At 52.5% G+C, this 25,659-nt stretch overlaps 2 protein-coding genes across 2 annotated transcripts; both read right to left on the minus strand.

Annotated features, from left to right (window-relative positions):
• Positions 1-1,062: 1,062 nt before the first annotated feature.
• NECHADRAFT_76677 (uncharacterized protein) lies at positions 1,063-2,045 on the minus strand (the record flags this gene model as incomplete). The annotated part of the gene is made up of 2 exons (XM_003046670.1): positions 1,063-1,769; positions 1,826-2,045. The coding sequence occupies 2 exons, from the start codon at positions 2,043-2,045 to the stop codon at positions 1,063-1,065; spliced, it is 927 nt and encodes a 308-aa protein (XP_003046716.1).
• Positions 2,046-20,909: 18,864 nt separating this feature from the next.
• Positions 20,910-23,226, minus strand: NECHADRAFT_66648 (uncharacterized protein; the record flags this gene model as incomplete). The annotated part of the gene is made up of 3 exons (XM_003046671.1): positions 20,910-21,629; positions 21,677-22,881; positions 23,041-23,226. 3 exons carry the CDS (start codon positions 23,224-23,226, stop codon positions 20,960-20,962), a joined length of 2,061 nt encoding a protein of 686 aa, XP_003046717.1. The 3' UTR covers positions 20,910-20,959.
• Between the last annotated feature and the right edge of the window lie 2,433 nt (positions 23,227-25,659).

Consider the following 25,659-nt stretch of genomic DNA (forward strand, 5'->3'; position numbering starts at 1 on the left):
CATTGTAGTCGACGACGACGTCACACTCTTGGAGGCTCAAGTGACACTGGCGATGGATCTCCAGAGCAAGGGTCCTGTCAAACTCTAGTTGTTGGGATTCATGCTACCTATTTCTTGTTTACAGTAGCAATCGGCATAAGAAATAAAATACAAATTATTCAATAATGGCAAGGAAGTCTCTAGCGCCCAGCAACCAATCAGGTTTTGCTCATCTCGTTCTTCGTTCCTAATGTCTCACTCCCTTTTTGGCAAACCAACAGCGACACTGTCACGCACGACTCTTCCACCACCAACCGCAAAACCTCCACAATATGCACCTCCTGGCTCAACCGCCATCTCGTACAAACAGACACTAGGAAATCTAGACGTCATTTATTCCCTCTGTTTCTTCCCCTCTCTCAACTAAGTCTAGAACTTCCATAATCTCCCTCAATTGGTCCACTTACGAACAGCCGCACATACGCAGGACACACAAAATCTCGGAAATGACCGCTATACTCGCTTTACACGTAGCTATACCGCACGGACTGCTCAACCCATTAAGCGCATGAATCTCAAAATGTCTTGATATTGTTTAGACCCACGGCGGAAATAGCCTTGGCCTTCTTCTGCTTAATTGCTCTGCTCTGTCTGTCGCTCGCATCGACTCCTATCAGTCGATGCCCTCGTCCAAAAAACGCCATGCATAATGCTTCGCTAGGCCATCAACCCAAGTTCCAACTGTACGCCGTCTAAGTGACCTCGCCCGCTCCCAGGAGTTTCAACGGGCCCCGACAAATAAACAAACAAAAACAACAAAGTAAAGCACCACAAAACAGAGTGTCCAGTAATACAGATCCAGGTCGTGAAGCGAATGTAGCTTTTCCTTCCCTCCCTGTCCTGTTCCCCTTCCTTTCCCACCCTATCCGCAACGCCGTGCCAGCTGAGCCTCCCAAACCAAGGACTCAGTGAGACCCCCACCCCCATGACAATGTTGGAGAAAATATCGAAATCGTATCACCGAATTATCGTTCCATGATGCGTCGCTCATCGACCACTGCAGTCATCATCTTCCTTGGCCATTTAGCCTCGCATAACGGAGCCGTTGAACTCGAAGCTATGGCAGCCCCTCTCGTGACGCTTCATGTTGCTGCGTACGCTGAATGCCTTGCCACATCCGGCATGTGGGCACTTGAATGGCTTCTCTCCAGTGTGCGAGTGGCTGTGGATCCTTAGGCTGCTTGGTCGACTGAATGCCTTGTTGCATGTTGGGCAGATGTATCGGTCCTGGCTCTGAGGGAAAGCTGCTGCGCCTGTTGGGTTGAGGTAATGGTGATGCTGCCACGGGTTTGCTCCTGATGGAGCAGGTGCCGGCATTGCTACTGGAGGAGGGTACGCCTGGGGGAGAGGACGTTGATAGTAGGGGCTCATTTCTGGAGCAGGGGTAGCACCAGGGTGCTGTGCCGGAGGGTAGTATGTACCCATCGGAGGCTGGTTGACGTAGGTGGTGGAGTAGGGCTGCTGAGGGTAGGCCGGAGCAGGAGGTGTCGCTCGAGGGATGGCCGCGACAGTTGGCTGGCGTTGAACATCAGGTTCCAGTGGCGGTGTCGTCTCGTAATAGTAGGCTCTTGAAACCGACCCAGGATACGCTTGACTCGAGTGCTTCCTTGCAGGAGAGTTGGCTGGTTCGAATGAAGCATCTGTGCCCATGGGGGGTGTTGGGGGCAGTCCGCGGTGCGATGACTTTGCCCATTCTGATCCAGATCGGGTATGAGACGGAGCAGGAGTAGCTGTAGGAATGTGAGTCACCATTCCTTTTACCTTGTTCTCCAGGAAAGCCACTCACCTTCGAATCGAGGAGAATGTTGCCGTGAGGCGGGGGAGGCTTCGCTCGTGGGGGAGCCAGCATCAGCCAAACCCAAAAGGTTTGAGATGGAAGGCAGAGAGCACTTGTAGTCTTCCATTGGGGGCGACGGAGGAGGATTCGGCTTGTGTCGAGGAGTGTAGTGAGTTTCGGGTTGAGGATTGTATTGACCAGGCATAAACATAGAAGTTGATGTATGCATTTGTGTTTGTAGGATTAATCACGGCGTTTCCAAGCGTCGGACCAAAAGTGGTTGGTTCGTCAGTGTCGGTCAGTGCTGTTCCGTGTATTAAGGCAAGAAAGAGCAGCGCCAAGTAGGGAGGGGCTGCTTGTATTAGAAGGAAGAAGTAATGGCTCTGGCTGAGATTAAAGAGCCTATAGAGTTGCCAAAGTTCGAGTTCGATGTGAAGGGTTCGCCAAAAGCTGGTGTTCGCAGCCAAGTTGTCGGGGGCTTGGGAACTTAAGTAACTCTCTGGTCCGGGAAAGGAACCTGTCAAAGTGGAGGGGACCCGTCTATCAGATCTGAAAGCCGTCGACGCCTTTGCTGAGCCTACACCCTCGCACGCCCCCTCCAAAAGGCCCTTCTTCCAAGCGCAGCTGTCACAAAATTGGGAGTGGGCCCTACCGGTGCGCCAGGGCCTGGGACTGAAGGGCATCGTTGGCGGCAGGGTTTGAGAGCAGACGATAGGCAAGGGGAGGGCCGGTGACGCTGACGGGAGGTTCCCTGGTGCCGCTCGATGGGCCTAGCCTCCAGGGTCATTGTCGAACATCTGTCCCGGCAGTGACGTCCCCACCTTGAGAGGAAATGTTGTGATGACTCTCGTGGTGATCCTGAGCAGGGGGAGGGTCCCAAAGGCCCAGAGGGTGTGTGGGATGCCGAGGTGAGTGGAAAGGGTGGGTGTGGGTGAGATCCGGGAGTGTGTACCAAAACTCTTTGCCATGCGCCAGGATGTTCATGGATCGCCCCGTGGTCAAACGGTCAATAGGCTGGTTTGATGCACAGGAAAATCGCCCTCATCCCTGTTCCCTGGCTGTGGCTCTCTCGGGGTGTCGATGGCATTAACCACAGTCATCTTGGTTCAGTCCACTTACTACATTGTCCGTTTCTCTGTTCCTTGAAAACGACCGCTTCTCGAGCATACCTCAGTTCGCTGAAGTCGACTGTATCGTTAGGGTTTTTGCGCAGTGACCTCTGGCCCAGTAAACTACACCTCGGCGCCGGCGCCGGTGACGCACTCGCCCGGCCGAGATAACCAAGGCACAGGTAGAGGTGTCCATCTAACTTTCGGCCAAGCGTGCCATCCCGGCCGCCGCGCTGCATCGACTCCCGGGCCACTATTTCCCCTTTTGGGTGTCAGTGCCGTCCCGAATACTGAACCCCTCAGGCTCTCCCTCCACCCCGGTTTGGTCGCTGTGGCTTGCGCGTAGAAGTCCCATATGCTTCTACTACCCCAGAGCTGGACTGGCGCGTCCACTCTCGAGTCGCCAGGGAGCACCTTGAGACGTTGATTGACTCGAAACCACTGTTTGGCACGAAACCTCCCACATTGTTGCGCGTCTCTTTGATGCCCGGGAGAGCAAGCATTCTTCATGCCGACCGCCATCTAACAGCTCGTGTCTGAGATTTGGACTGTGACCTTGTTTCTTGTCCGGCACGCAATAATTTAGCCATGTTCTGATCTGCAACTCTGGTGAGTGCTTCACATTTATTCTGTTATGCCCTCAAGCTTGAAACTAGACGAGTTGGCTGGGCAGCTCCCCTTTGCCGGACATTAATTGTGCTGGTATTGGTCTTCTGCCCTGGCACCGTAGCAGGACAAGTTGATCTACGTCCATGTCCTCACAAATCCGAACCCATCAACGCATGACGGGTGCCGTGTTGCCTACCCGCTGCAGATTCTCTTGCACTGGTCTCGTGCCGTAGAGTTGTGATTCTGTAAGCGAGCTGGGGCCGACGCAACGACGGCGTTCCGGCACTGCGTAATGCCGCCGTACTGGCTGTGTTTGGGCAGCGGCAAGGGCCCCATGCTGCAACTGACATTTTGGTCGTTTTCGACAACGCCTTTCCCTCTGTCGTCACTGGGCAGGCAGGCTAATTTGGACGATCGTCGTTTTAGCGGGCGCTCCCCTTCCTCGCTTACACTGGCGGGATTTCTTGGCGCGGGCCAAGGAGGTGGGCGTGCAGTGATCGACCGAGCTTTTTCATGAGGGAGGGTACAAGGGAATGAAGCCAACCCGTCCAGCACCTTGCTTCTCCCCAAGTTGGTGGTCCAAGGCAACAATCGAGATCCCTCACTCTGACAGTTGTGGTCACTCTGGTTGGTGCGTGTGAATACAGACAGATGTAGCAGGGCCCTGTGCCTCTTGGGACAGCCTTGGGACAGCCTTGGGACAGAACCTCGAGTCTGTTTCAACCATGTTCAACCCGATGCTGCACTGCAGTTGCAGTTGCGTTGCCGGTCCGAGAACGGGTGAATAGCGGATGAACGATCCGTCCAAGGATTAGCATCCAACCCTTGGCAATGTGCTGTTGAGACAAAGCCAGACGAGCCGTCTTCAGACCGCGCGTGTCAAACTTTAAGCGACGACACGTGCGAAGTCCCTTACTTTGCTTTTGCTATTTCGTCGTGGCCGCGCCGTCGTCAGCCACGCCCGGCAAGACAAGTCAGCGCCAAGAAGAATCAAGCGCCTATTCGTGTGCGCGGAATTGAACCTATTCCGCCCACACTTGTTTTCGAATGGCGTCCTTGGTCATGGTAGCTCGAAGCGCTGGACTAACTAGAACCCGTTGTTGCTGTAGACTCGGAGACGACGTCGGTTTTCGTATCCTTTTCCATGTCATTTCAGACGAAGATCATGTTGCCCAAGTCCTCCCTCACCTGTCACTTGATCTGGCCGGCGAGTGTGCTGCAGCACACGCTCGAGTGATGTGCGCATTATGCACGACAAGGTTGCTGTGCATGCTCTTCTGCAAGCTGTCATTCTGCTCGATATGATCTCCATTCCCTATTCCGTTAAGTCTTAAGTCAACTGCAGCATCCAACCTGGAGTAGTCGTTCTCGACCCCCAGGATCCCACGATTGCAACCCAGCCCTACCTAGCACCTAAGCATCCTGGGCAACTCTACCACTTCGGGATGTACCCTCGACGTTCCCGTCAGAAGATGCCAGGCTGATGAAACGGTCATACTTCGGACCATCCCCCGATTGCCTGCCGTAGAACTCACGTCACTGCCGAGCCTCCGTAGTCTCGGACCTTTCTCACGACCCGGATCTAGCAGCGACATGCTTTGGCACCTTGACGTTAGTCCTGAGGCACAGCCGGCCACGCCGTCGGTGTCTGGTGTGGGATGGGCGCTGATCGGCGGGGTACCACTCGTATACCGGCAGTGAGTTGTGGATCACTTGAGTGGATGAGTCGCGCGAAGCTTGATATCAAGAGAGATTGCAAACTGGTGTTGTTTCAGGCGTCCCTCATAAGTTGGATCGAAGCATTGACTGGGGCGGATAGGGAGGTGAGGTGGGATGTTTCGACGGGAAAAAGATTCTCGGGGCTCCGTGATGCACCGTGATGCAACGCAACTCGTGCTGCTCTTGTTGTTTTGGTGGAGCCAACACAAGCTGGGCCGGATAATAATTATCCAGTAGGTGCCGAACTATTAGAGGTGGTGAGACAAGTCTGCCACCAGGCATGAGGCTTGCATAGCGCACGGCGGTCGCAACATGCGCAAAGACACGAGCAGCATCAACTTAGATGCACTGAACGTCGAATATGGGGCTGCCAGGCTGCGCAGATGTTGGAAGCTTGTCTTGGATCGAAGCACGGCTCGGGTGGAAATGAGGCTCTCTCGCAGTGTCGGCATGACCAAATGCCAGACATTGCAGATCATCTGGGCTGGGAGTTTGCGAGGGCTGTCAGCATTGTTTCTTTTGGGAGTGAGCGTCATAGTCGCAAAACAGACGGCAGTTTGGACAGATTCGTTCGTTACTCCACGTCCATACTACCGAACCAGACAAGCCTCAGGCTGTCCCAACTGACCGGCAAGCCAAGCGGGATGATGATGGCTGGGAAAGCTGGGACAGAATCTAGCGCTTCTATTGGTCGGGGAAGAGGAGCTAGCAGCTGCCGGGGTCGCTTCCAGAACTGGTCGGTGGGAGAACAAGGTTGAAGCTTGAAGAAAATCTGTCGATCTCTACAGCCTCCTGCACGGTTCGGCGAATGCCCAGCTCAGCGGAACAGAGAAAGCTAGCGAATCCGATAGCGAACCCGAGGACTGTGGCTTATTTGATGAAATCGTGGCTGACTGGAATGACGCGGTGAGCATGAAGCTGTCTTGAAAAGTTGAAGAGATATGGATGTTGCCAAGAAACAACGTTAGTGTTGGTTGTTGGCTCTTCCCAGGGGGCAGTGACTGTATTCTAAGGCAGGTGCAAACTGGCAGCGGTTGAATCATGGGAATGCATGAGACTTGCTGTTTCCCATCATCAAAGCCACCAAAAAGGGATGCGTGCATAGAAACCTCCACAGTGGACCTTGCAACAACAGCTCAACCCCCTGCGTAAAAACAAAGTCAGCGGCCTTCACACGTCTGACCTACCCCTTCGGGAGAACACTGCTGGCGTTAGGGAGCCCCTAAGGATCTGACTGTCCCGAACGTTAAGCGAGTTAATCCCCTGTAGGGCCCCTGAGACTTAGCGCGCGTCGACGGGAGGCACCTGTCGAGACAGAGGCCAACGAACCTTCCTTCGGTTGCGTATCCTGCACGAGAATGGAAGGCGTTGGCCGATTAGTCAGACAGTTTGATGAAGCTCACAACAACCCAGCTAATGGCAGACATGAATGCCTGGAGAACCATACAATCAGCCCAGCACAACATTGTCAAGTGAATCCTTCGCCAAGGCTTTTGATTCTGCAGGCCTTGTCATGCCACTTTGTGATCGGTGTGGATTCATTCACCACAAGTCATTTTCTTGGACAATCCTTCGGGCGATGCGGCACGAGATGAAGCGAAGCGTCTCCGAGGGAAATAGGACCTGGCGACGGAGAGGGAGAGAGCACAGGACACGACGCGGCGACACGGACCTGGAGACAGCCTCGCGGAACGGAGGCTGATGCTGCCAGAATAGCTTCACCACTTGCTTGGCTCTCGACTGGGTCCGTTCATTCATATCCAAGCCACTTATAGATGACTGCTTAGCATTTGCTTACCAACGAGACCAGCGCGAGCCTGGCCAGAATTAGCACCCGAGACATCATCCGACCACCGCCACCATCCACGGCGATATATCATTAATTCAACACTGGCCACGACATCGTGAACTGCGACCGCCAGCGGTTGATAGGTGTTGATAGATTGGCATGCCCAAAACACGACGGAAATGTGCAAGGACATGCGACTGGGGTGAACCATGGCTCTGCATCAACCGCATCGACGGGAAAGTCCGAGCTATTGGTCAGCACCCGCGCCCCAGAAGATCCGCAAGCCAGACGATGGATCCGAAAAGCCAAGGCGCCCGGTTTGGGGGCCTTGGGGGTCCCAAGAGACCAACGGGCCACGAGGATTTGCTGTGATCTTCAAAGACGGCGGCGATCAGCAGGGGCCACCCTTGACGGACCAAGGTGTCGGCCACGCGAGATGTGAATTAGACTCGATTCGGGAGCCACACACCCCCTTCGCCCTACCTCCCCACTCGTCATGATGGCCTGATTTTAATCTCTTGCGTCGTTGCTAAACTCGTCGAGTGTGACACTTCCGCCTTTGGTGCTGGACTGGGCCGCCCTTAGCTTGCCCCGATGCGTGCGCTCGCGCAACCATGGGGTTAGGGGTTTGAGGGTTTGGAGCTTTGAGGCTTCGGTTGGGCTGCGCTAGACTCGATGACGGACCGACAAAGCGAGACCTTTTCTGACCTGTCGTTGTGTGTCGTTGTGCCGGACGCATCGAGTCTCTCCGCCGTCTCCGGTGCCGCACAATCACCAACAACACCATCGTGTTCGGCTTCATTCGATTATAACAAGCTCTATAGCAAGCGTCCCGGTTTCAGGATGGATTCATCTCCCATCGATTGCACGGCATATTCCGCCTCGTACTCTTGTTCTATTTCCTGCTATTAACCGGCTTTTGCTCCCTTCCCCGAGAGCCAGGCGCCCCCAACCCACAGACCGTTGTCCAAGACTCCACTGCCACGACGAGATTGCCCGTTTTGGTAACTCTGGTCCGTGTCAGGGAAACCTGATCGACTTCATCCCATGTTATACTACAGGACAACATAAGCAGTTCTTCCAGGGCCTCCATGGCCGGAACTTTCCGTCATGGCCTATTGTTCACTTGGTTCCTTTTCAAATCAGTCCATCGCCTGAGAGATCGTCGGCACGTCAGACCCTTAACCCAGCTTTACCGACTCCGGTTCCGACAAGGCAGAGCCCCTTGTCCTGGGAACACATGGATGGTGCCGCGGCAAGTCCTCGTGAGGGCAAGTCGACGATTTACTTTGGCTTCACAGGCATGCTGTCAACTCCAAGGTAGTCTTGATGGGGGACACTGCATTAGGCTCTTTTCAGCTCCCTCTTTGAGAATAGCTGCCTCCAGTCGACCCTGGCCGTTATCCTTCTCGCCTGCCCCAAACTCGGGCCGTTGACCTTACAGCGGGTGTGCAACCTGATGCGATCCCCTTTGCTGCAACACGAGCATCAGGGGGTGTGCGCCATCAGGACGGATATGGAAAGCCACCCGTGTTCCACGTCATCTTTCTCACTGAGAGCTTTACAACCAACCCGTTGGTTGAAAACCAGGTTTGATGCGGTAAGGACGCCAATTTTGTCGAGTTTACGGTGGCCGCTCATGACCCCTACATACCATTCTATGTGGCCACCACAACTGATCTGTTGCGTCGGGTATGCGGCGGCATCACAAAAGGTCCAGAAGAACCCTTGCGGGTGAAGAAGGATGGAAGATCTACGGATATCCCAAGCGAATCGCCGAGCAGATGGTCTCTGGCAGGACAAGAGGTGACCTCGATGATGCTGATGAGGGTTGGGAAGCAAGTCATGTGTCAGTTTTGATCGACTTGAGCCTTGACGGCTAAACAGGCACGCGGCCCGGGCCCTCCAAGGAGGCGAAGATCAAATTGGGGATGCCTGGTTTCGGAACTGTCCCCCGCAAAGATGCAGACCTGATCACCGGGTGTAAGGGCTTCACGTTCTTGTTTGAGGCTCGATGTGATCTCTGGATGCGCCATGGTGGCGGAGTGACATGCTGACCTTGCCAGGGCAGCCTGGAGGGAGGCAAGGGGCGCATCGAGATTTGGGAGCTACCTGGAACTGACGCTGTCACATTTCAGATGCCTCCTTGCCGTCACTAAACACTCTGAGGGGTTCAGAAGCTGGAGCCCATGCTTACGGGCATCAAGAGGTATGAGTTGATGCGACGATTCAATGCCACATTCAGACACAGCTCGATGCATGATGGTCAGTCACTGTTGCTAGATGATCAGCTTCACAACTTCTATTCCTCCAAAGCGCTTGATGAAGCTCAGAGATACCCCCAGATTCATAAGCGGCTTCCCAGCAAAGTCTACCCGTCGCTAGGGATCTCCGATGTAACCGCACCGCAACCCTGCATGATACGTACGGTTAAATCCACCAACGGCATGTGGCACTGTTGTTTCACAGCACCTACTATCGACTACGTTCACCCAACACCGACCTGACTGCTATTGAAGAGATGCCAATAGTTGGTGGTTGGTTGCAGCGCCAACTTGATCAAATCTCCGTGTGCGGAATACTACCAAACAGTTGAGGGACCTCGGTCTGGACTGTGACAGTTGCAACAGCCTCATCACCAACAGCCTAGCGCGCCGTCACGGCAAGGGGGAGCGGTGCGGCAAGTTATTGGCTTGTGATGATTACCACGGTCCGTCAACGGGACTCTCCCGGGAACCGTTTGAACTGGCCTCCCTTGCATTTGTTCGTTGCCTTGCCTGCCAAGGCAGAGCCCATGTGGCTTTGCGACGTTGCCCCTTGGGCGAATATCACTGAGAGACACCAAGGTAAGGCAGGGCCAAGCCAAAAAGCATGGCCGTGAGACAGTCGGTTCGCTGGACCTGCGCGTGCTACGCCAGCCACCTCATGGCAGGGCGTGCAACAGCACGACTCTCGGGAGGAATGTGGCTGTCATGGTGTAACGAGACCGCATGCTTAGCCCAGCCGTGAGTGGTGAGTTATTGCTTTTGACATGTGCTTAGCGCCAACTGCTATTCATAGCTGTCGATCTCTGCATCGTCGCCATGGTCGCCTCAAACATGTGGGCAACGAGAAAAGAAGCCACAGGTCTCGCCTCAATTCAAGCCCGTGTTTGTTAGAATGGCAAAAGGATTAGCCAAGGCGACGGTTGGGCTTACTTCGCCATGCTGGAATGTCTCTCCCTGTCATATATCGCCATCGTATGAGCGTGTCTCACTTTGCTTTTTCCTCATCTCTCCCCGCCATGTGCCCTCCCTCTATTCAAGGGCGGGCACAAGAAACATGACGAGTGAGGAGAGACGAGACGAGAGCACGCCCTGCCGTCGTCGACGCCACCCCGCACTCGTTCACAAACATTGCTTTTTACCGCGCTCGGGAGGTCGCATCTTGGGTGGCCAACGACTCCTCCCCCGTATCTGTACACTGCAGGTCTCGGATATCACATGGTTGAGAGAAGAGGCTGGTTGGCCACGCTCCGAGGGAGGAGCCTCTGGAGTGGCGGCTTGTGATAGGTAAGCCTCTGTGGCTGCTTTACTTGGGACTATTGTGTAGATCAAAGTGATGTATAGCTTTTGAGTCTGTTCTTTGAGTCTCACTTACTTGCAACCTCATGAGGTTACATACAAGCAAGGAAGAATGAAGTCCTGAAGCAATTGCAATAAGTCAAGGACCCGATCAGGACTCGAGACCCAAGACCCAAGACCCAATTCACTCTGAATCACTGGTTCATGGTCGAGAGCCACATGGTCAGCACTCCACGTTCCTCCCCAGTTTCACGTGGACTCAGGCTCGTGGCAAGCAAGGGTTGAGAGACAATATTGAGAGACAGATGAATCTCCCTACCAAGTCTTGACTACCAACAACAATACCCAGTCGAGCGGGTCTATCGTATCCCCCAAGTCTATCTCTGGAGTAACCCAATGCGCAGGCAAGTCACGGATGCTGATGCATTGTGTAACACCAATCACATTGTCTCCAGATGATCAACCCTGTTGCCCAAAGTCCCAAACAACGCCTCTTCCTTTGGATTCCTTCCGCGTATCTATTGCCGTTCTCTCTACCCGCATAGCCTTATCCCCCCAACCGCCTCTCCTGACACTAGGCAAGTCCTTTCCAAAAAGTGATAGCTCCCCGTCTCCCTGCTGCAGGATTGTGGGATCGTATACCTGGTCATTCTCCACAGGATGCCCGCGGAACCCGCTGATCTACTGAGAGAACAGGCCGAAGCCAATTGAGTTCTCTGCCGGCGCTCCGCGCCTTCCTTTTGGGAGTACGGTTTGGGGGGGAGGCTCATGGGGGTTTCTAGGGGGCGAGCGCATTTTGGAACTGGCGGGGCGGTTCGTCGATCTTAATGAGAGGTCTGTCGAAAAGATAACAGGAAACGGCTGGGTTCGGCCTAGACCCATGACGTGCGGCATGAGGAAACAGGCGTCGGGTAATTACTCGAGATGTTTGCTTGATATTCTGGTAAGGGGCAGGTGACATGGTGCTTGAGGTCTTGAGATGGTGCCGTGCTCAACACTTGCGGAATAGTATCCCCTGACTATCACGTCTACGCACTGCTGGTGATCAAACTGTAGAGGAAGAATAGAGTTCGCGCAGACCAGACGACTCATCTCCTGCGGCCGGGTTCACGGTGCCGTACGCTCTCTGGGCCGCGGAAGGCGGGAGCCCAACGACTTGTTGAGGCGTTCAGCCCCGATTGACGTACGCTTTGAAGCTCTCCTTAACCGTGTGCGTGTAGGCCCAAGCAATAACCCAACTCACGCTAGCATCGCCCCTGAGGCTTGAGAGAGCAGGTAGGACGGCGGTCCCGCGTCGCGCGAGGTTGAAGTCCCGGTTCCCTACGGGCCTGAGGTGGTTTGCCCTGAGAGTGAGGTCAATGCCGAGAAAGGGGCGTATCAGTGAGATCAGTAACCAAAGCAATGCATCCCGTGGATTCAATGAGTGAAGCTACTCGATGCGACGAAGTTGCGGCGCCTCTGGATCAGGGGCAACAATCTCGCTGCCCCTCTAGGGCCTCCAAGGGCCAAACCACTACCTCCAGAAATGCCGTGACACAAGCGCCTATGGTCCTGCGAGTAGACAAAAGCTGAAGCTGGAGATTTGAGTCGATTAAAATCTGGGCTTCAATCCTCTTTCGTGCACGTGCCTGGATTGGCGATATCTTTACGAAACACTGCAATGCTATGCGCCAACGTCAATCTGGGGACGTGTAGCTGGTAGTCGAGTTCAGCGTACTTATAGAGACTTCTGGTGACTTATATGGCATTGAAAATAGTTTTGAGGCTGTCTTGATTGTTGTTTCTGAAGACCTCCACCTACCGATTACGTCGTCCGCCTAGAAAAGCCAATATCAAAATCGAGCTGCCTGACAGTGCCGCTTGTGTCGTTCGGCAACACCGATCCCAGCTCTTTGGGTGAGATTGAGCCAGCCAGTGGAACCGAGAAAGGGAGGTTTTTAGGAGATGAGGGCTTCGAAGGACAGAAACAGCATCGACGTGTTACTGCTGAAGAAGTGCGCAGTGTGCCCATGCCCACCACCAGCCACTGGACTCTACTGTCAAGGCCAAGCGTGCTGGAAGGAGGCCATGTAATTAGCGACTTACTGTTTGATGTCTGTTTTTCGTCGCTTAACCGTTCGAGTGGGTGAGAGTATCCGGGAGCGTCCTGAGCCCTGGTGGAAAGGGGACCTACATTGGCATCCCCCTTTTAGCGATGCGAAGGCAGCCTAACCTGGCGAGAGTAGGACTTGATGAAAGATGGCGATATAGCGAGCCGGAAAGGTATTTAGAAACCTATTACGGGGTTATCACTGATTAACTCTCATGGGTGTCGTCGAGTCGACCGTACGAACTGGTAAACTGCGGCTGAGTGGAGTGAACTGAGAAATGGTGGCCCACGGATGTAGTGTATCGCTCTTCACATTATCTAGAATACGCGGCTGAATAAACTTGAGTCCCAAAAGAAAAATAGAATCTTGAGGATGAGAAGATGGACCTGGGATAGTTGTAGTTGAATGGTGGTGGGAGGGGAGGAATAAGTGACGGGCGGCCCAATCATGGACGTGCAACCCATAAACGAATCAAAGATGGGAATAAAGAGAAATATTGAGGAACCTAGGTGACACTAAAGGAGATTCCAAGGATGGATTGGTAAGAGAGCGACCTTGTACTCGTCCCAGCATTGGACAACGAGACTAAATGACTATATGTTGGTAGGTGATATTCGATATCTAGATGGAAACAGAGTTGCCAATTCTCAAGGGGCCGTTCTAAAGGGATATTGAAAGCCTTTGGGAGGCTAGATCCGAGCCGCTGTTTTGTCTACCCGAGGAGAGTCTGGGACTTCCACTCATTAGAGATCTTTGGATGAGGCTATCGCAACGGAGATCTCCCATCACCGGGAATCTGGGCGCCCGACAGTTACTTTGAACCCTATTTTATCTCATGTTACGGAGTCTTTGCTTGCTGTTGTCCTAGTCGTCCTATTCGTCCCAGTCGTCCTAGTCGTCCTGTTTTCCTACGAAATCTTGTCGATTCAATCATGAAATAGGAGGAGCCGGACAAGGACTGTAACTCGATACCTACCTTTATAACCTATGAAACACCGGTAGTTCTATAATAGATAGCCGTGGATTTAAGGGTTAAGAGATAGACATTCGCTTTGAGTGGCCTGTGCCAGGGAGTAAAGTATTCACGATGAGGCGGGTACGAAGGTGAGCCGAAGGTCGGGTCGAGTCGAGATGCCGTTGATGAGGATTCTAACAAGTAGAGAGATTGAGAGAGGAACCTGGGCTATTGAAGTGTTTGGAAGCCCCTGGTCACTACTTAATCTGGCGACTTGCAGGGTGAGATCTTGTCTTCTGAGTGATCTGTACAGCGTCACGGGTGCGTGGTTGAGACAGACCAATACCACCCCGAACATCATCTCATGCAACTGACCGACATCGTGGAACGTCTGAAATGCATCTCATTCCCAATCCGGGAAGATACCTACTCGATGCCTCAACATAGGCGTTTCAACGTGCTTTCCCTGCGTTCTTGTGCCTGTTCGGAATTGCTATTGGCTAGAGACACTCACTCTCCGTCCCGTAACGGAGGAAGCCCCCTTATCGGCCGAATGTCGACTGACACGAGGATTTAGGTGTGTTGCCATATTGGGATGATCGAACCATGGGGAAGGAGGGGTCCAACCAATCTCAGTTGCATCAAGACGAGTGGCGTAAAAAGAAGCATTGGGGATCTACGGCACAGCACATGTCACCCTTTGCCGCCTTCTAGTGCTTTTAGTTCCCATCTCTGTGTCTAGCTAGATGAGAGACTTGACCGAGTCTAGGGGCTCTGAGGGTGTTTTGATTCAATATCAACTTACCTAACCCACGGCATGAACATGCCATCTGACACCCATTTTGTTGCCATTGATCGCCTATTGCTTAGGGAGACTTGTATGTTGAGACATGGAAGCTCCAAGGAATGGGGCAGTTCTAAATATGAGAGAAGATTGAATAGCTCAGGACATGAGGTTCCTACGTGGTATTACGATGGAGGGCAAGTGGTTGCTGGCGCTGCATCAACTCAGCAGATCGGGCTGAAAGTGACTGTTGATCCCTCAAGGCCTGTCCTCTTCCAACACCCGCAGTCCCTACTGAGCCTTTTGATGCCTGGCCAACTGGCTTCTTCCAGAACCAACAATTCCCGCCGGATCTGCTGAGGCAATACGGCAAGAACCTAACAGCTTACAAGGCCACCCATTCATAACAAGGCCCCCCTTGGTCCCCTGGCAACGCTACCATGCACATACAAAGACCACACGCCTGCAGGATACTTTGGAACAAGACTGACGTCAGAAATATCCCATTCTCGGGCTTCGGCCTGGACTCCTTTGCCAACTCCCTTTTCATGCAAATCTATCAAAACCCGCCCGGTATTCAGAACAAGCCCGACAAGACAGCACTGGGGGCTCTTGTACTTTCTTCTAGATATAAAAGATGAATCAGAATTAGTGCCATCAATTGGGAAGAATCCGGATGCCAGTGATATCATTTCCCATGCTTCTTCGTCCATCATCAGCCGCTTACATCCAGAAGCCAACGCTCCCCAGGGAAAGTTCAACTGGCGTTGTTATACAACGTCAGTGGTAGAAAAGGAGACCAAGGTACTCGTTCAGCCTGATCAGGCTGCGTGCGCTGTGAACTGTAATTTGCCAGTTACCTCACCTGTGCCAGAACATACTCTCATGAAAGAGCCAAGGGAACACGAATTTTAGGGAAGAAAATGCCCCAAAAGTAGTAGATATATCTAAGGGACAGTCAAAGACAGTCTGGAGGTTTGATTCTTTGATTTATGATTGGTTTATTATCAGATCAGGCTGCACTGCTCATGGAGCTGTCTCAGTCAAACCTTGGGCCACCGTGTCGGTGAACAGGCCATTTCTCGGCCAAACTCAATTGCGGCGAAATCTCTTCTCAAGGACAAGATTCTGTATCAATTACGAGACTAAGGAAGAGTTCTTCAGTTATTCTTCTGCAACTCCGAGGTTGCAACGTTGACGGCGCAGCATTAGCGACAGCTTGACAGGTCACATCATGGAACCGGGCCGTTTAACAGCAGCAGTTCTGCCCCGAGCAAGCTTCTATACCACAAAGCTAATAACTGTGACAATAAATCAGATTTGATATTCATTCTAAGAGGTAATGCTGGACGAGTTGATGCTACAGTCGTGAATTACTTGGTGCTCCTGGGCCAATGGAGTCAACCATCACTGACACGGCAACTTTGCCCACTAGGATCTCAACAAGTCAAGAAGAACTCAACACTGGCGTCTTCCCCTCAACCGATTGAATGCCTCCCCACGCCCGAAATTTACAAGAAATCACAATTGAAGCCGGGATGCCCGTTTGGTGCAAAATTTTCTCCCCCTCTCTTGCAGTTTTCAAGCTCGGGTTTTCTGAGAGCCTGCTTGAAGCCACACAGCCGAGTCGGCTAATGGGATTGAGTAAGGAGCATCAAGGTGACGCTAGGGTTACCTAAGGGCAGATTGAAACAGCCTCGTAATGGGATGGGATCTTTTTACTGAATATGGTCTGGTTAAGCAGGGAAAAGACTTTTGCCTGCATTGCATTGACGAATTGTGGATGACTGATTGGGTCCTCTATGGGGCACATTTGAGGCAGACGGTTGCCTTGCCACGCTTGTGTTGATTAATTGGTCGACCTGCATGCGGCTGAACACACTACGCATCCTCAGTTGCATCCATATTGAAAAGAGGGTTGATAAACGAGTGATGCAATGCTTCACAAAATAACTCATGGGGGGGTCTGAGATTGGGGGACGATCAGAGCGTAAGCCCTGCCTCGTTTTCTCCTCTCGCAAGCAGGGAACACAAGTGGGTAGCTTCTGCAGTTTATACCAACACTACAGAGTCAGGATGCAGTACAGCACAACACAACAGCTTCTAAGGAATGCCAGCCTGCTCGAATCCAGTATCCCGCCCGAGCTCATCGACGCACATGGTTGGGTCACATTTGAGCCTCTAGTCTCTCTCCTCTCGGCATGTAGGACAGAGGCATCCGAGGTCGTACAGTTGACCCAAACTCCTTCGCTCCCAGATCTATGACGGGATTCTCACGGGCAGCAGAGTCTTGAAGCGGGAACTCGCATGAACCACTCGTGTCGAGTAAGCTGTGCACCCACCCAGGCGGTGACAGCCCGGGTAACTAAGCAAGGTAATCTGCGGGGGGACATTTCGTCAAGGAAGTTGAGCCTCAGGCCGGGGCGAACCAGGTACACAGCTGCAAGGCAGCTTGTTCATGAGGGTGGGCAGATCGAACACGCAATACCGACGTGACATCACATGTTCCAGCCTTGAACTCGAGTGGTTTCAACCAAACGTAAGGGATGCCATGATTGATAAGGAAGATGTTATCGCGCATTCGCGATCTCCGGCTTCGAGCGCAACACACAATGTCTTGGTGTTGTCACGTGTGAGGGGAGAAGGCCTCATGTCTCCATTTGTCTGACGCTCAGTGAAACCCAGACCTGCACTTCAGGGAAACATCTCCCAAGGACTTACAGTATCGAGGCACCCACGCACCGCACACACAGCCATGATTAGCCGCCGCCCGGGGCCCTCGACACGCCGGGCCCATTTTGCACAACCCACTCGGCAAACTCGACGCTTTATTCACCGAGCAAGAGGACTTGTTGATCAACACAACGTGATCCCAACATGGTCGTGAACAGTATATCGTGCTAACATTGCAGATAGAAGTCCAGCTGGGTCGGAACACGTAGTGCTACTTTATGCTGCTGCCTTCATCCCCCACGCGATAAGGCATTTGACCGAACGCATTTGCGGTGAGGAGGAAAACTATGACAGCCTCGTCTAAGCGTGGAGAGTCACATGGCCAAGCGAGGCTGCGCCCATGGCCTGTCTAGCGGTTGCCTTTTTTTTTTTTTTTCTCGCTTGGTTCTTTCGACGGACGCCTTGCGACGATGCCGGACTTTAGCTTTTGCTTCTTCTAAGCCTCGCGGGACTTAAAACTCAGTTCGGGCTTTGACGGCAATAGAAAGTCCCGAGGATCTCGGGCCTCATCATGTAAGCATGGAAGCTTACGGAGCCTGGCGGGCGTATGGATATGTAGGTAGTTGCCTTGTCAAATTGCCGCGGCCTCCGAGATTATTCCCATGCAATGCAACATCGCAAAGTTTCTAGAAGCCTTAATGATGACTGAGGTGTCTAGGACTTGGTTGCAAAATGTTCAGGACCTGCTTGGGGAACTGTCCAGTGATGACTGAGGCCTTCAGTCGGTAACTGGTTGATATGGTGGCTGGTGAGCACGATGGCTGGTTGACTTGGCAGCCATGATGCACTCCCCGAGTCTTCAATCGAAGCATGGACTAAAGGAAAGCGTCCATCACACCCTGTCGTGCAAAGCTCTCCATGGCTGCAAAGAATGGCCTAAACGCTCAAATCTTCAACGCATGCTCTATCCGAGACGATTACTGCGTCAAGTTGTGTCACTGCGGATGCAGATGATCAATCCCCCGATTTTGAGGTTTGTCGCTAATCACAATCACACCGGTTCATGTACAGCCACGATCCTATCACCTCCTCGGTAAGATCCTCCAGGAACGGGAGCGGTTGCCTCATCTAAAGATAGGAGTCATTATTATGAAGCTGTGTGGCTGAGTGCACAACTGACATGGCCAACAACCTTCAACCATGACTAGGCCAACAACTTCAGCCGTGACGAGGCCATCCCTACTATCTTCACATTGTCTTGGATCCAAACTTGGACGCTGACGTGAAGCTTTCCAGGGGGTTTCGTAAGCTGCGTGGCTGAGGGTTCAAACGTCAGGTCGCCAACACCTCAAGCCCTTAGTAGCACTGCCGCGAGGTCATCCTCAATATTCCTAAAAAGCCAACGTACACAGTTGCCTTGTTTCCAGGGATAGGCGCCGGCAAAAGGCACGCCCGTCGTTATGATTCACAAAGTGCGTGGCAGTGAACGGGACTGCACCATCACAAGCTGGCTATGGGTAACATCACATCACTGAGGTCATCCCAAAATAGCCCAAGGATCAACATGTGCAATCGTGTGATATCTCAATATAGACGCCGGCAGAATGTGTGGCTGTCACTGAGAACTACGGGATGAGTGACACCGAACAAGACAGCGCAGTCACAAGCAAGCCATTGGTAACACCACAGCGAGGCCAGGAATATCACTGACATGTGCAATTTGCCTTGCATTGAAAGACGGGCGCTGTTATAAAACACGCCCGTAATTGAGAGCTACAAGTGTGTGACAGTGAAGACGTGCACCATGACGAAAAGGCTATGGGTAGTATTCATGTGAGGCCATCGCGACTTTGGCTGTGGCCATCTTCAGCTTCAGTTGTGGACTTGCACTTTTGTTCGTATCAAGGCGCCAAAGCACATTAAAGGGGGCCATCATCCAAACCCTAGCTGATGTTTATCGACCTCAATCAAGCCGTCGGTGAAATTACACGTGTGATGAGGCCATCAAGAATTAGCAGGCCTCACAGTAACCTCAGCTTCGGGTAAATGAGTGATGCCCGAAGCATCCCATAAGAAATCCATGGACCCCAAATACCATGTATAAACTGAGCCCTCTATCTATTGGATCGGGACCCGAGTTCGTGCTTCCGACTCGGCTTCCAGAGGTGCGAGGACGGCGAATGAACGTGCAACCCCTTTCCCCCGCGTTTCACCAGCCACACACGCCGTGACGCGTAGTCAAACACCCCTGCAAATCATGTTTCCTCTGCTGCGCCATGTTCAGTCCGATCCACGACATCAAGAACTACGTCAGCGACACCATTTGTGACCAAAAGAAAATCAAACGAACGCACACCATGGCAGAGACAATTGATTGCCTAAATAGGGCATTATGGATCACATTCCTGGGGTGCGGGCGGTTACAACTCTCGCCCGCAGCCTGATTGTGATTCCTGGCCCCCAATTTGTCCATCTCGTCCCAAGTGACTGGAACGTTATGCAGGGTCCTCTTGTCCCCCTGGGGGCCTGGGCTCCACTTCCCTCGCGGCCCGCTCCCGCTGTGCTTTTGACAGCTCCAGAAACGTGGTGAATAACGGAGTGGAATGCCATGTTATTGGGTTACTTCTAGGTATGCCATTCGTAGATATCCATGAATCTATTAGACGTGAATGGGTGGCATAATTGTGCATGCAATGGCCATTTCAAAGGTACACCTTGTCAAATCACATCAAGGGACGACGAACAGGGGTCACTTCCCCTTTTGGTTCGCTGCCACCCAGTGCCTACCGAGTGATTCACCTGTGAAAACAGGTACTACTCGGAGCTGAACGTCACGTCACATTCACGGTTTGAAAACAATGGCTCGCCCCTCCTGACAGGGGTACGTCATTGTTGACGAACCGGTTCGTGACGCCACATGTTTACCAGTCGCCCGTGTTACGGAGTACGCATTGTTCCGCGCCGTTGCTTCGGTGCCTCAGACTTTACACGCCTACGCCAAGTGCGCTGTTGGGAGTTGGCCACTGGGGGCAGATCCAGAGTTTGGACACCAATCCGAGCGGGAGGAAAATGCATTTCTTTACTTAATTTTATTTTGATGTAGAAATTTACTAAATCTATCGAATAACGCCCTCTGTGTTCGCCTGTCTCTGAACAAGAACAGGGGTCTTGGTCACCAGAATAAGCCAAGACAAGGAAAGGAAAGAAAAGGAACCCCAAGGAAAGGACATCATCGGAAAGTAGAGCAAAGAAAAGGAAAGAAAACAAAAGAAGAGCAAAGAAAAGCAAAGAGAAGGAAAGAAAAGCCACAAAGAAACCAAGGAATGCAGTCTGGAAACAACATGTCAGTAACAATTTGCATGCACAGCAGTGCGAAGCCATGGAAGGCCCCCGTAAAACTGCCAACGTATATGAGTGACCAAAGTTGCCGGTTGAATCCTGTAAGGAGGCAACGTGTGTTGAATAATGCGGATGCGAAGAGAATGTGTGTCGTGTCGTCTGAATTCCCAGCCTGACAGAAAGAAAGCTTCGCCAAGAATGCTTTTGGCACTCTCGCTTCGCCACAAGTAGCGTCTCTCCTGCCGGGCTTAGAAGGAAAGGTGCTAGGGACAAGGGCTCACAGCTGTGAGTCGCCGAGATCGCTACAGTCGTTCCCGCTTTAGAGTGGTTGTAATTGTAACTCTGGACCCCAGCCACTGCGAGGGGAAACCACTCATTGTAGAGGTAGATTTCCTGAACAATGTCCCAGTATGCCTTCCCTTTCCAACCCGCCCGGCATAAAAGGTGGAGATTCGCTCCTCTTAGACTCAGCGAGAAGCTGATCTTTCTTTCTGCCAGGCTGTCGGTGAGAATTCAGGCTGGGACATCCTCCAGTTCCACATCATACTTGGCCGGGACGGTGAATTGACGGGTGTCTGGGTTCCAGATAAGCCAGGATCCTGAGGTGGCCATCTTGCAGCCCAGAGAGAGAATGCGATCCTTTCTCTCTTCTACCATGGACCCCAGCTCAAAATATTTCTCATCCTCATCAATTTTGTCGTTCTTGAACCAATCGCTAGGGAAGTAATCCTCTGAATAGATCAATCCGCGCATGGCAAAGTCCTCGGGGAGAGGCCGGGGCAACTCTCTCTCAGGACGTCGGAAATCGGAGTGTACTTCATAGCCAGCCTCGCATGATACCAGGAGGGAGTTGAGCATCAGAGATGTTAGCTTCCATGGGAAAACCCCTTCAATGTGAGAAATGGCCCCTGGGAATCGCGTCATGTGGTTCATGAATACCAGCATGGTGTGAAGGAATGGCAGCGTGTTGGTGTCTCCCCATCGCCTCATTACCGTCTCGGTGATGCGTATTGCAAAGCTAAGGGCCTGCTTGAAGGTCTCATCCGGACTGGCCTCTGCGATTGTGCTTCCGTCCATAGCAACATCTGTCTCTTCAGGCTTCTGTGACATGGCCCGCATGAGCACATTCGATTCAGTGCCATAGCCCAGAAGAGAGCAACCGGTGGAAATGCCAATATAATATCTGGTTCAATTAGCAAATGTCCTCTGAAACGGTATCAAGATACTCACCCTGCGTCCAGCCACCTCTTTGTAACACGTCCAATATAGCTGTCGAGCTGCTCAATGAATTCGTCCATCGATTCTTGAAGCCTCTCCCTGGACTTTCCAGAAAAGAGAATGCCATGAGCCCTCACAAATGCTGCATCAATTGGCGCCAGGCGGTTCGGGCTCTTGCTCAATACTGGGTCAAACAAGGTCATGATGCTCTCCCGGGCGCTCGGAAAGGGGATCAGGACACAGAGCGACTTAGTATAGTACGAGAGTTGCTGCAGGGCATTGGGCCGGGCGAGAATAGCGAGATGGTGATAGAGGCGACCAGTGGTAGGGGACTTATCAGAAGCCTTGCTATACCAATGGCGACTCACGCCAGTCCACGTCTCGCGGTCCCGGATGCAGTCGTCCTCGATGGCCATTCTGTATCGACCCAAATCTCCCAAGCACTCAATCCAAGTATCCTCAAAGGCGGGCACAGTCTCGTACAAAAGAGCGACAATGCTATATGCCAGATATAAGAACGTAAGCATATGTTCCAAAGACGCAGGCAGCCTGTGTCTCAAAAGTTCAAGGAACGAATGGATGCCGTGGCGCCACATGCGCGCAGGCATAGCGTATTTGGATGCCAGTCGTCGCAATGCAGGACTGGCGGAAGGATGTTGACTGGCGAGGAAGAAGTCATGATGCTCATGCAACAGTGTTCTGTGCAGAGCAATCAAGGCTTGCCATTGGTCGTTGTTGAGCTTAGGATTTGACTCAGCATTAGAGGATTGAGCATTGTCAACTTCAATGCATTTTGTTTCAACCATGACGAGACCGGCATATATGCCTTTTACTTCGGCAACTAGTTGATCTTGAGAGATAGGCCTGGTCTCTGGTTGAGGTATCATGACTGAAGTATTGTCTTCATCTTGCCCAGGCTGGGGCGAACTCTGAGGCGCCGTGATGGGGTTGCTCTGGTTCGAAGTTTGTTGCCTTTGTGAGGCGAGGGGCACAGCTCGACCCCCCTGACTTTGAGGGGTCTTGGGAGGTATGCCATCCTCCGAGTTCCAGAGTTGCCGCCCAGATGTATTCTTGTGAGGCCTTCCCTGATCGATGCGAGGGTCGTTTCGGGCTCGACTTCGATTGTTGGGGGGGCTTGATGGCGGCTGAGGATTGGCCGGTGGCGGGGACCGGCGCTTAGCCTCGCGCGTGTCATCAGGCGCGATGTTGTTGGACACCTGTGTCTCACCCGCCTGGCGTTTGAGGTTGTTTCGAGATGCATCGGCCTTTACCGATCTGCAAGAGAACTGTGAGAAAAAAAGCCACAGCGGGAAGAGTCGGGGAAATTGGGGGGGAACCCACGTTTGCTGAACGTATTGGTTGAAGGTATTTTCTACCTCCTGCTCCGTAGGCCACCGCTGTTGGTGCTCGGGGTCCGACGCGACGTGATTTTGCCAGGATTCGAGGCTATTCCCAACCTCGAGGTTGCATTCGGGGCATGAGAAACTGTTCGGACCTCCTCCCTTATCCTGGCGATCTCGGTTTCGGAGGTAGCCAACCCATTTGTCTGCGATGTTGTCCATTTCTCGGATGCCGAAATCATATGGGAAAGTCGTGAATGCACTTTCGCTCAGTGCTAGCGCTGCTGCGTCGTGGACGATCCGTTGTTCCGAGGCTGGACAAGCGCGTCGCGGATAAGGCTGCAAGGCTGAGCAACTGGTCAGTTGATCGACGAAACAAATGCAAAAGGGGCGCCGTAAGGCAATTCATTCAGATCACAAGGGCCTCGCCTTATATGAATGAAGGCCATGAGAGGACGTTCTCGCGAGAAGGCGAAAGACATCATCTTTACAGCCTGGGCGAGCGGGTGTGGGAAAGTCGGAATTCCCCACCTGCACCCCCAATGGGGGGGTAGCTTACATACCTGGTTGTGGGTGTCTTGGTAAAATTTGCAAGTTTCGGGGATGGCGGGGTTCAAGAAGTTGCGAACTAGTTCGCCAGCTGCCTTGTTTCTGCAGAGCCGCATCCTCCCAAGTCAGCGCCTACACCCCCATGAGGGTCCACGGGCTCTAGAGATCGCACCTTGTAAGAGATAAAACGTATATGTATCGAGACGGTGATGAAAAGACGAAGTGGCAGAGATACAGAGATACACTGATAGAGAGAAAAGGCTCACGGTCCCCAGCGGAACTGTCCACGCTGGAGAAAAGGCGTTGCTGAATGTGAGGTGGCACACTGGTAAGGGTTGGCCCTCCAATCCCTCCGCGTGTAATAAACTTGAAGACGGAAGGAGGAAACTGACTGGAAAGACTTGTAAGAAAATGGAGAGTCATCCTTATATCCAAAATATCTGTACTATTGCGAACAGGCTCCGCGCCCGATTGCTGCCTTCTTCCGCCTTCAATGCAATAATAAGTCCGGGCCTCTTCGTCGGTCAGCCATAGATGCACTTCCAGCCTCCACTACGCTGCTTTTCAACCCTACACCCTAGTACGTCAACTGGGGGGTACCTTTGAGGCTCCAGCCGTCGCCCTACCTGGCCCGGTGCTCCTGTTCTGAGGCTTAAAACAGTGCGCGACCCAACTCAGGAGGGGATTGGGTCAATACTCATCTCCCACGATCGAGGGCAATATCATTTCCTCTGATTCTTCCACTTCATTCCATACACTGTCGATTTGCTGTCTTTCTTTCACAGATGCTTCTCAATCTCAGAGGAATTCATCCACTCAAGCTCAGAAGGTCGCCAGGCTCCAGCCCCTTTTCAAGGCGAGGACCCTCTCAACGTCAGAGCCGAGAACGTCAAGAACCAGTCATGTTGCTACTCCTCGCTTTCATGGATCCCCTGGATGACATTGTATAGATTTGGTTCGCTCGTCAGCTCTCGAGAGCAAGCCGCGTCTGTGAAATCGAATCGAACACACTATCAGTGGACGAGAGAGCTCGCGTTGGACTCGTTGCCAGCTTGACATGGTCATCGGGGCAAAACCGTCTTACCAGTCGACTAGAACGAGATTGGAGATTGTGTCAATATTTCAGTGGATCATTCGCCTCACCTCGCCATCATTTTCATCGCAATTTCGACGATTCCCTTCGATTGGTAGCACTTGACTGACTCACAACCTCATACCGTTGGATAGGGGGCCCCCGCTCATGGCCGCACAAGTGAAGCCGATATTTCTGTCCGGCTCATAGACTTGATATGGAAGTCGATCGCAACAAGCAAGGCTCGGGAGAGTGAAACCACGGGAATCGTAGGTAGGCTCAAACTGAGCCACGGATGGTGAGGCAGCGATGTGGCGGAAGTGGCCCATTATATGGGGTATTGATCGGAGCCGAGGCAGAGATTTTCGTGGCAATCTGCATTGTGCCTCCTATATCAGGCATGATTTTCGAGACATGAACGTAGGTGTAGGTGGAAGCAAGGCAAGCAGAGGCTGAAGCGAAGAATTGCAACTCCTCTGCCTGACGTGGAAACAGAGGGGGAGTTCCATTCTTGATATACTCCTTGCCTATCATTTACATGCGCCCTAGTTCTTGCAAATACAGGGAACTTCAAGTCTAACAAAATGTCTATTGCGCTGGCCTCAAATCTACGGATACACGTCGCCGCGCCACGTCGATCTACCATCATTCAATAATCAGAGGGGAGCCCATTGGACGTGAATCATTACAAATCCCAATGTTCGCCTCCGACGGGTGAGCTGTGTCTGAGGCGGGGCTAGAGCTGCGCGCCTCACTGTGACGAGATCGCCACAGTACCTGCATGATACAGTAGACATTTGGAACTGGCGCGAAATCAAGAAGAAAAAGAAATTAATGATATGTGATAATACTGCCAAGGTTACCTACGGAAACGTACGAGACACTTCGGACAGCCAGAGGACCTCGGCTGCTCGGTAAGAACAGTAGGCTAGTCCTACGGCTTGAGTATCCTTAGCTGAAGACGCATGCAGGTGGTGGACGAAAGAAACTGGACTCAAGTGGCTAAGTGGCAAAAATAGTAGGTCAGCCTTCCG

The sequence above is a fragment of the Fusarium vanettenii genome, assembly GCF_000151355.1.
Source record: "Fusarium vanettenii 77-13-4 chromosome 2 genomic scaffold NECHAsca_18_chr2_1_0, whole genome shotgun sequence".
Taxonomy (NCBI): domain Eukaryota; kingdom Fungi; phylum Ascomycota; class Sordariomycetes; order Hypocreales; family Nectriaceae; genus Fusarium; species Fusarium vanettenii.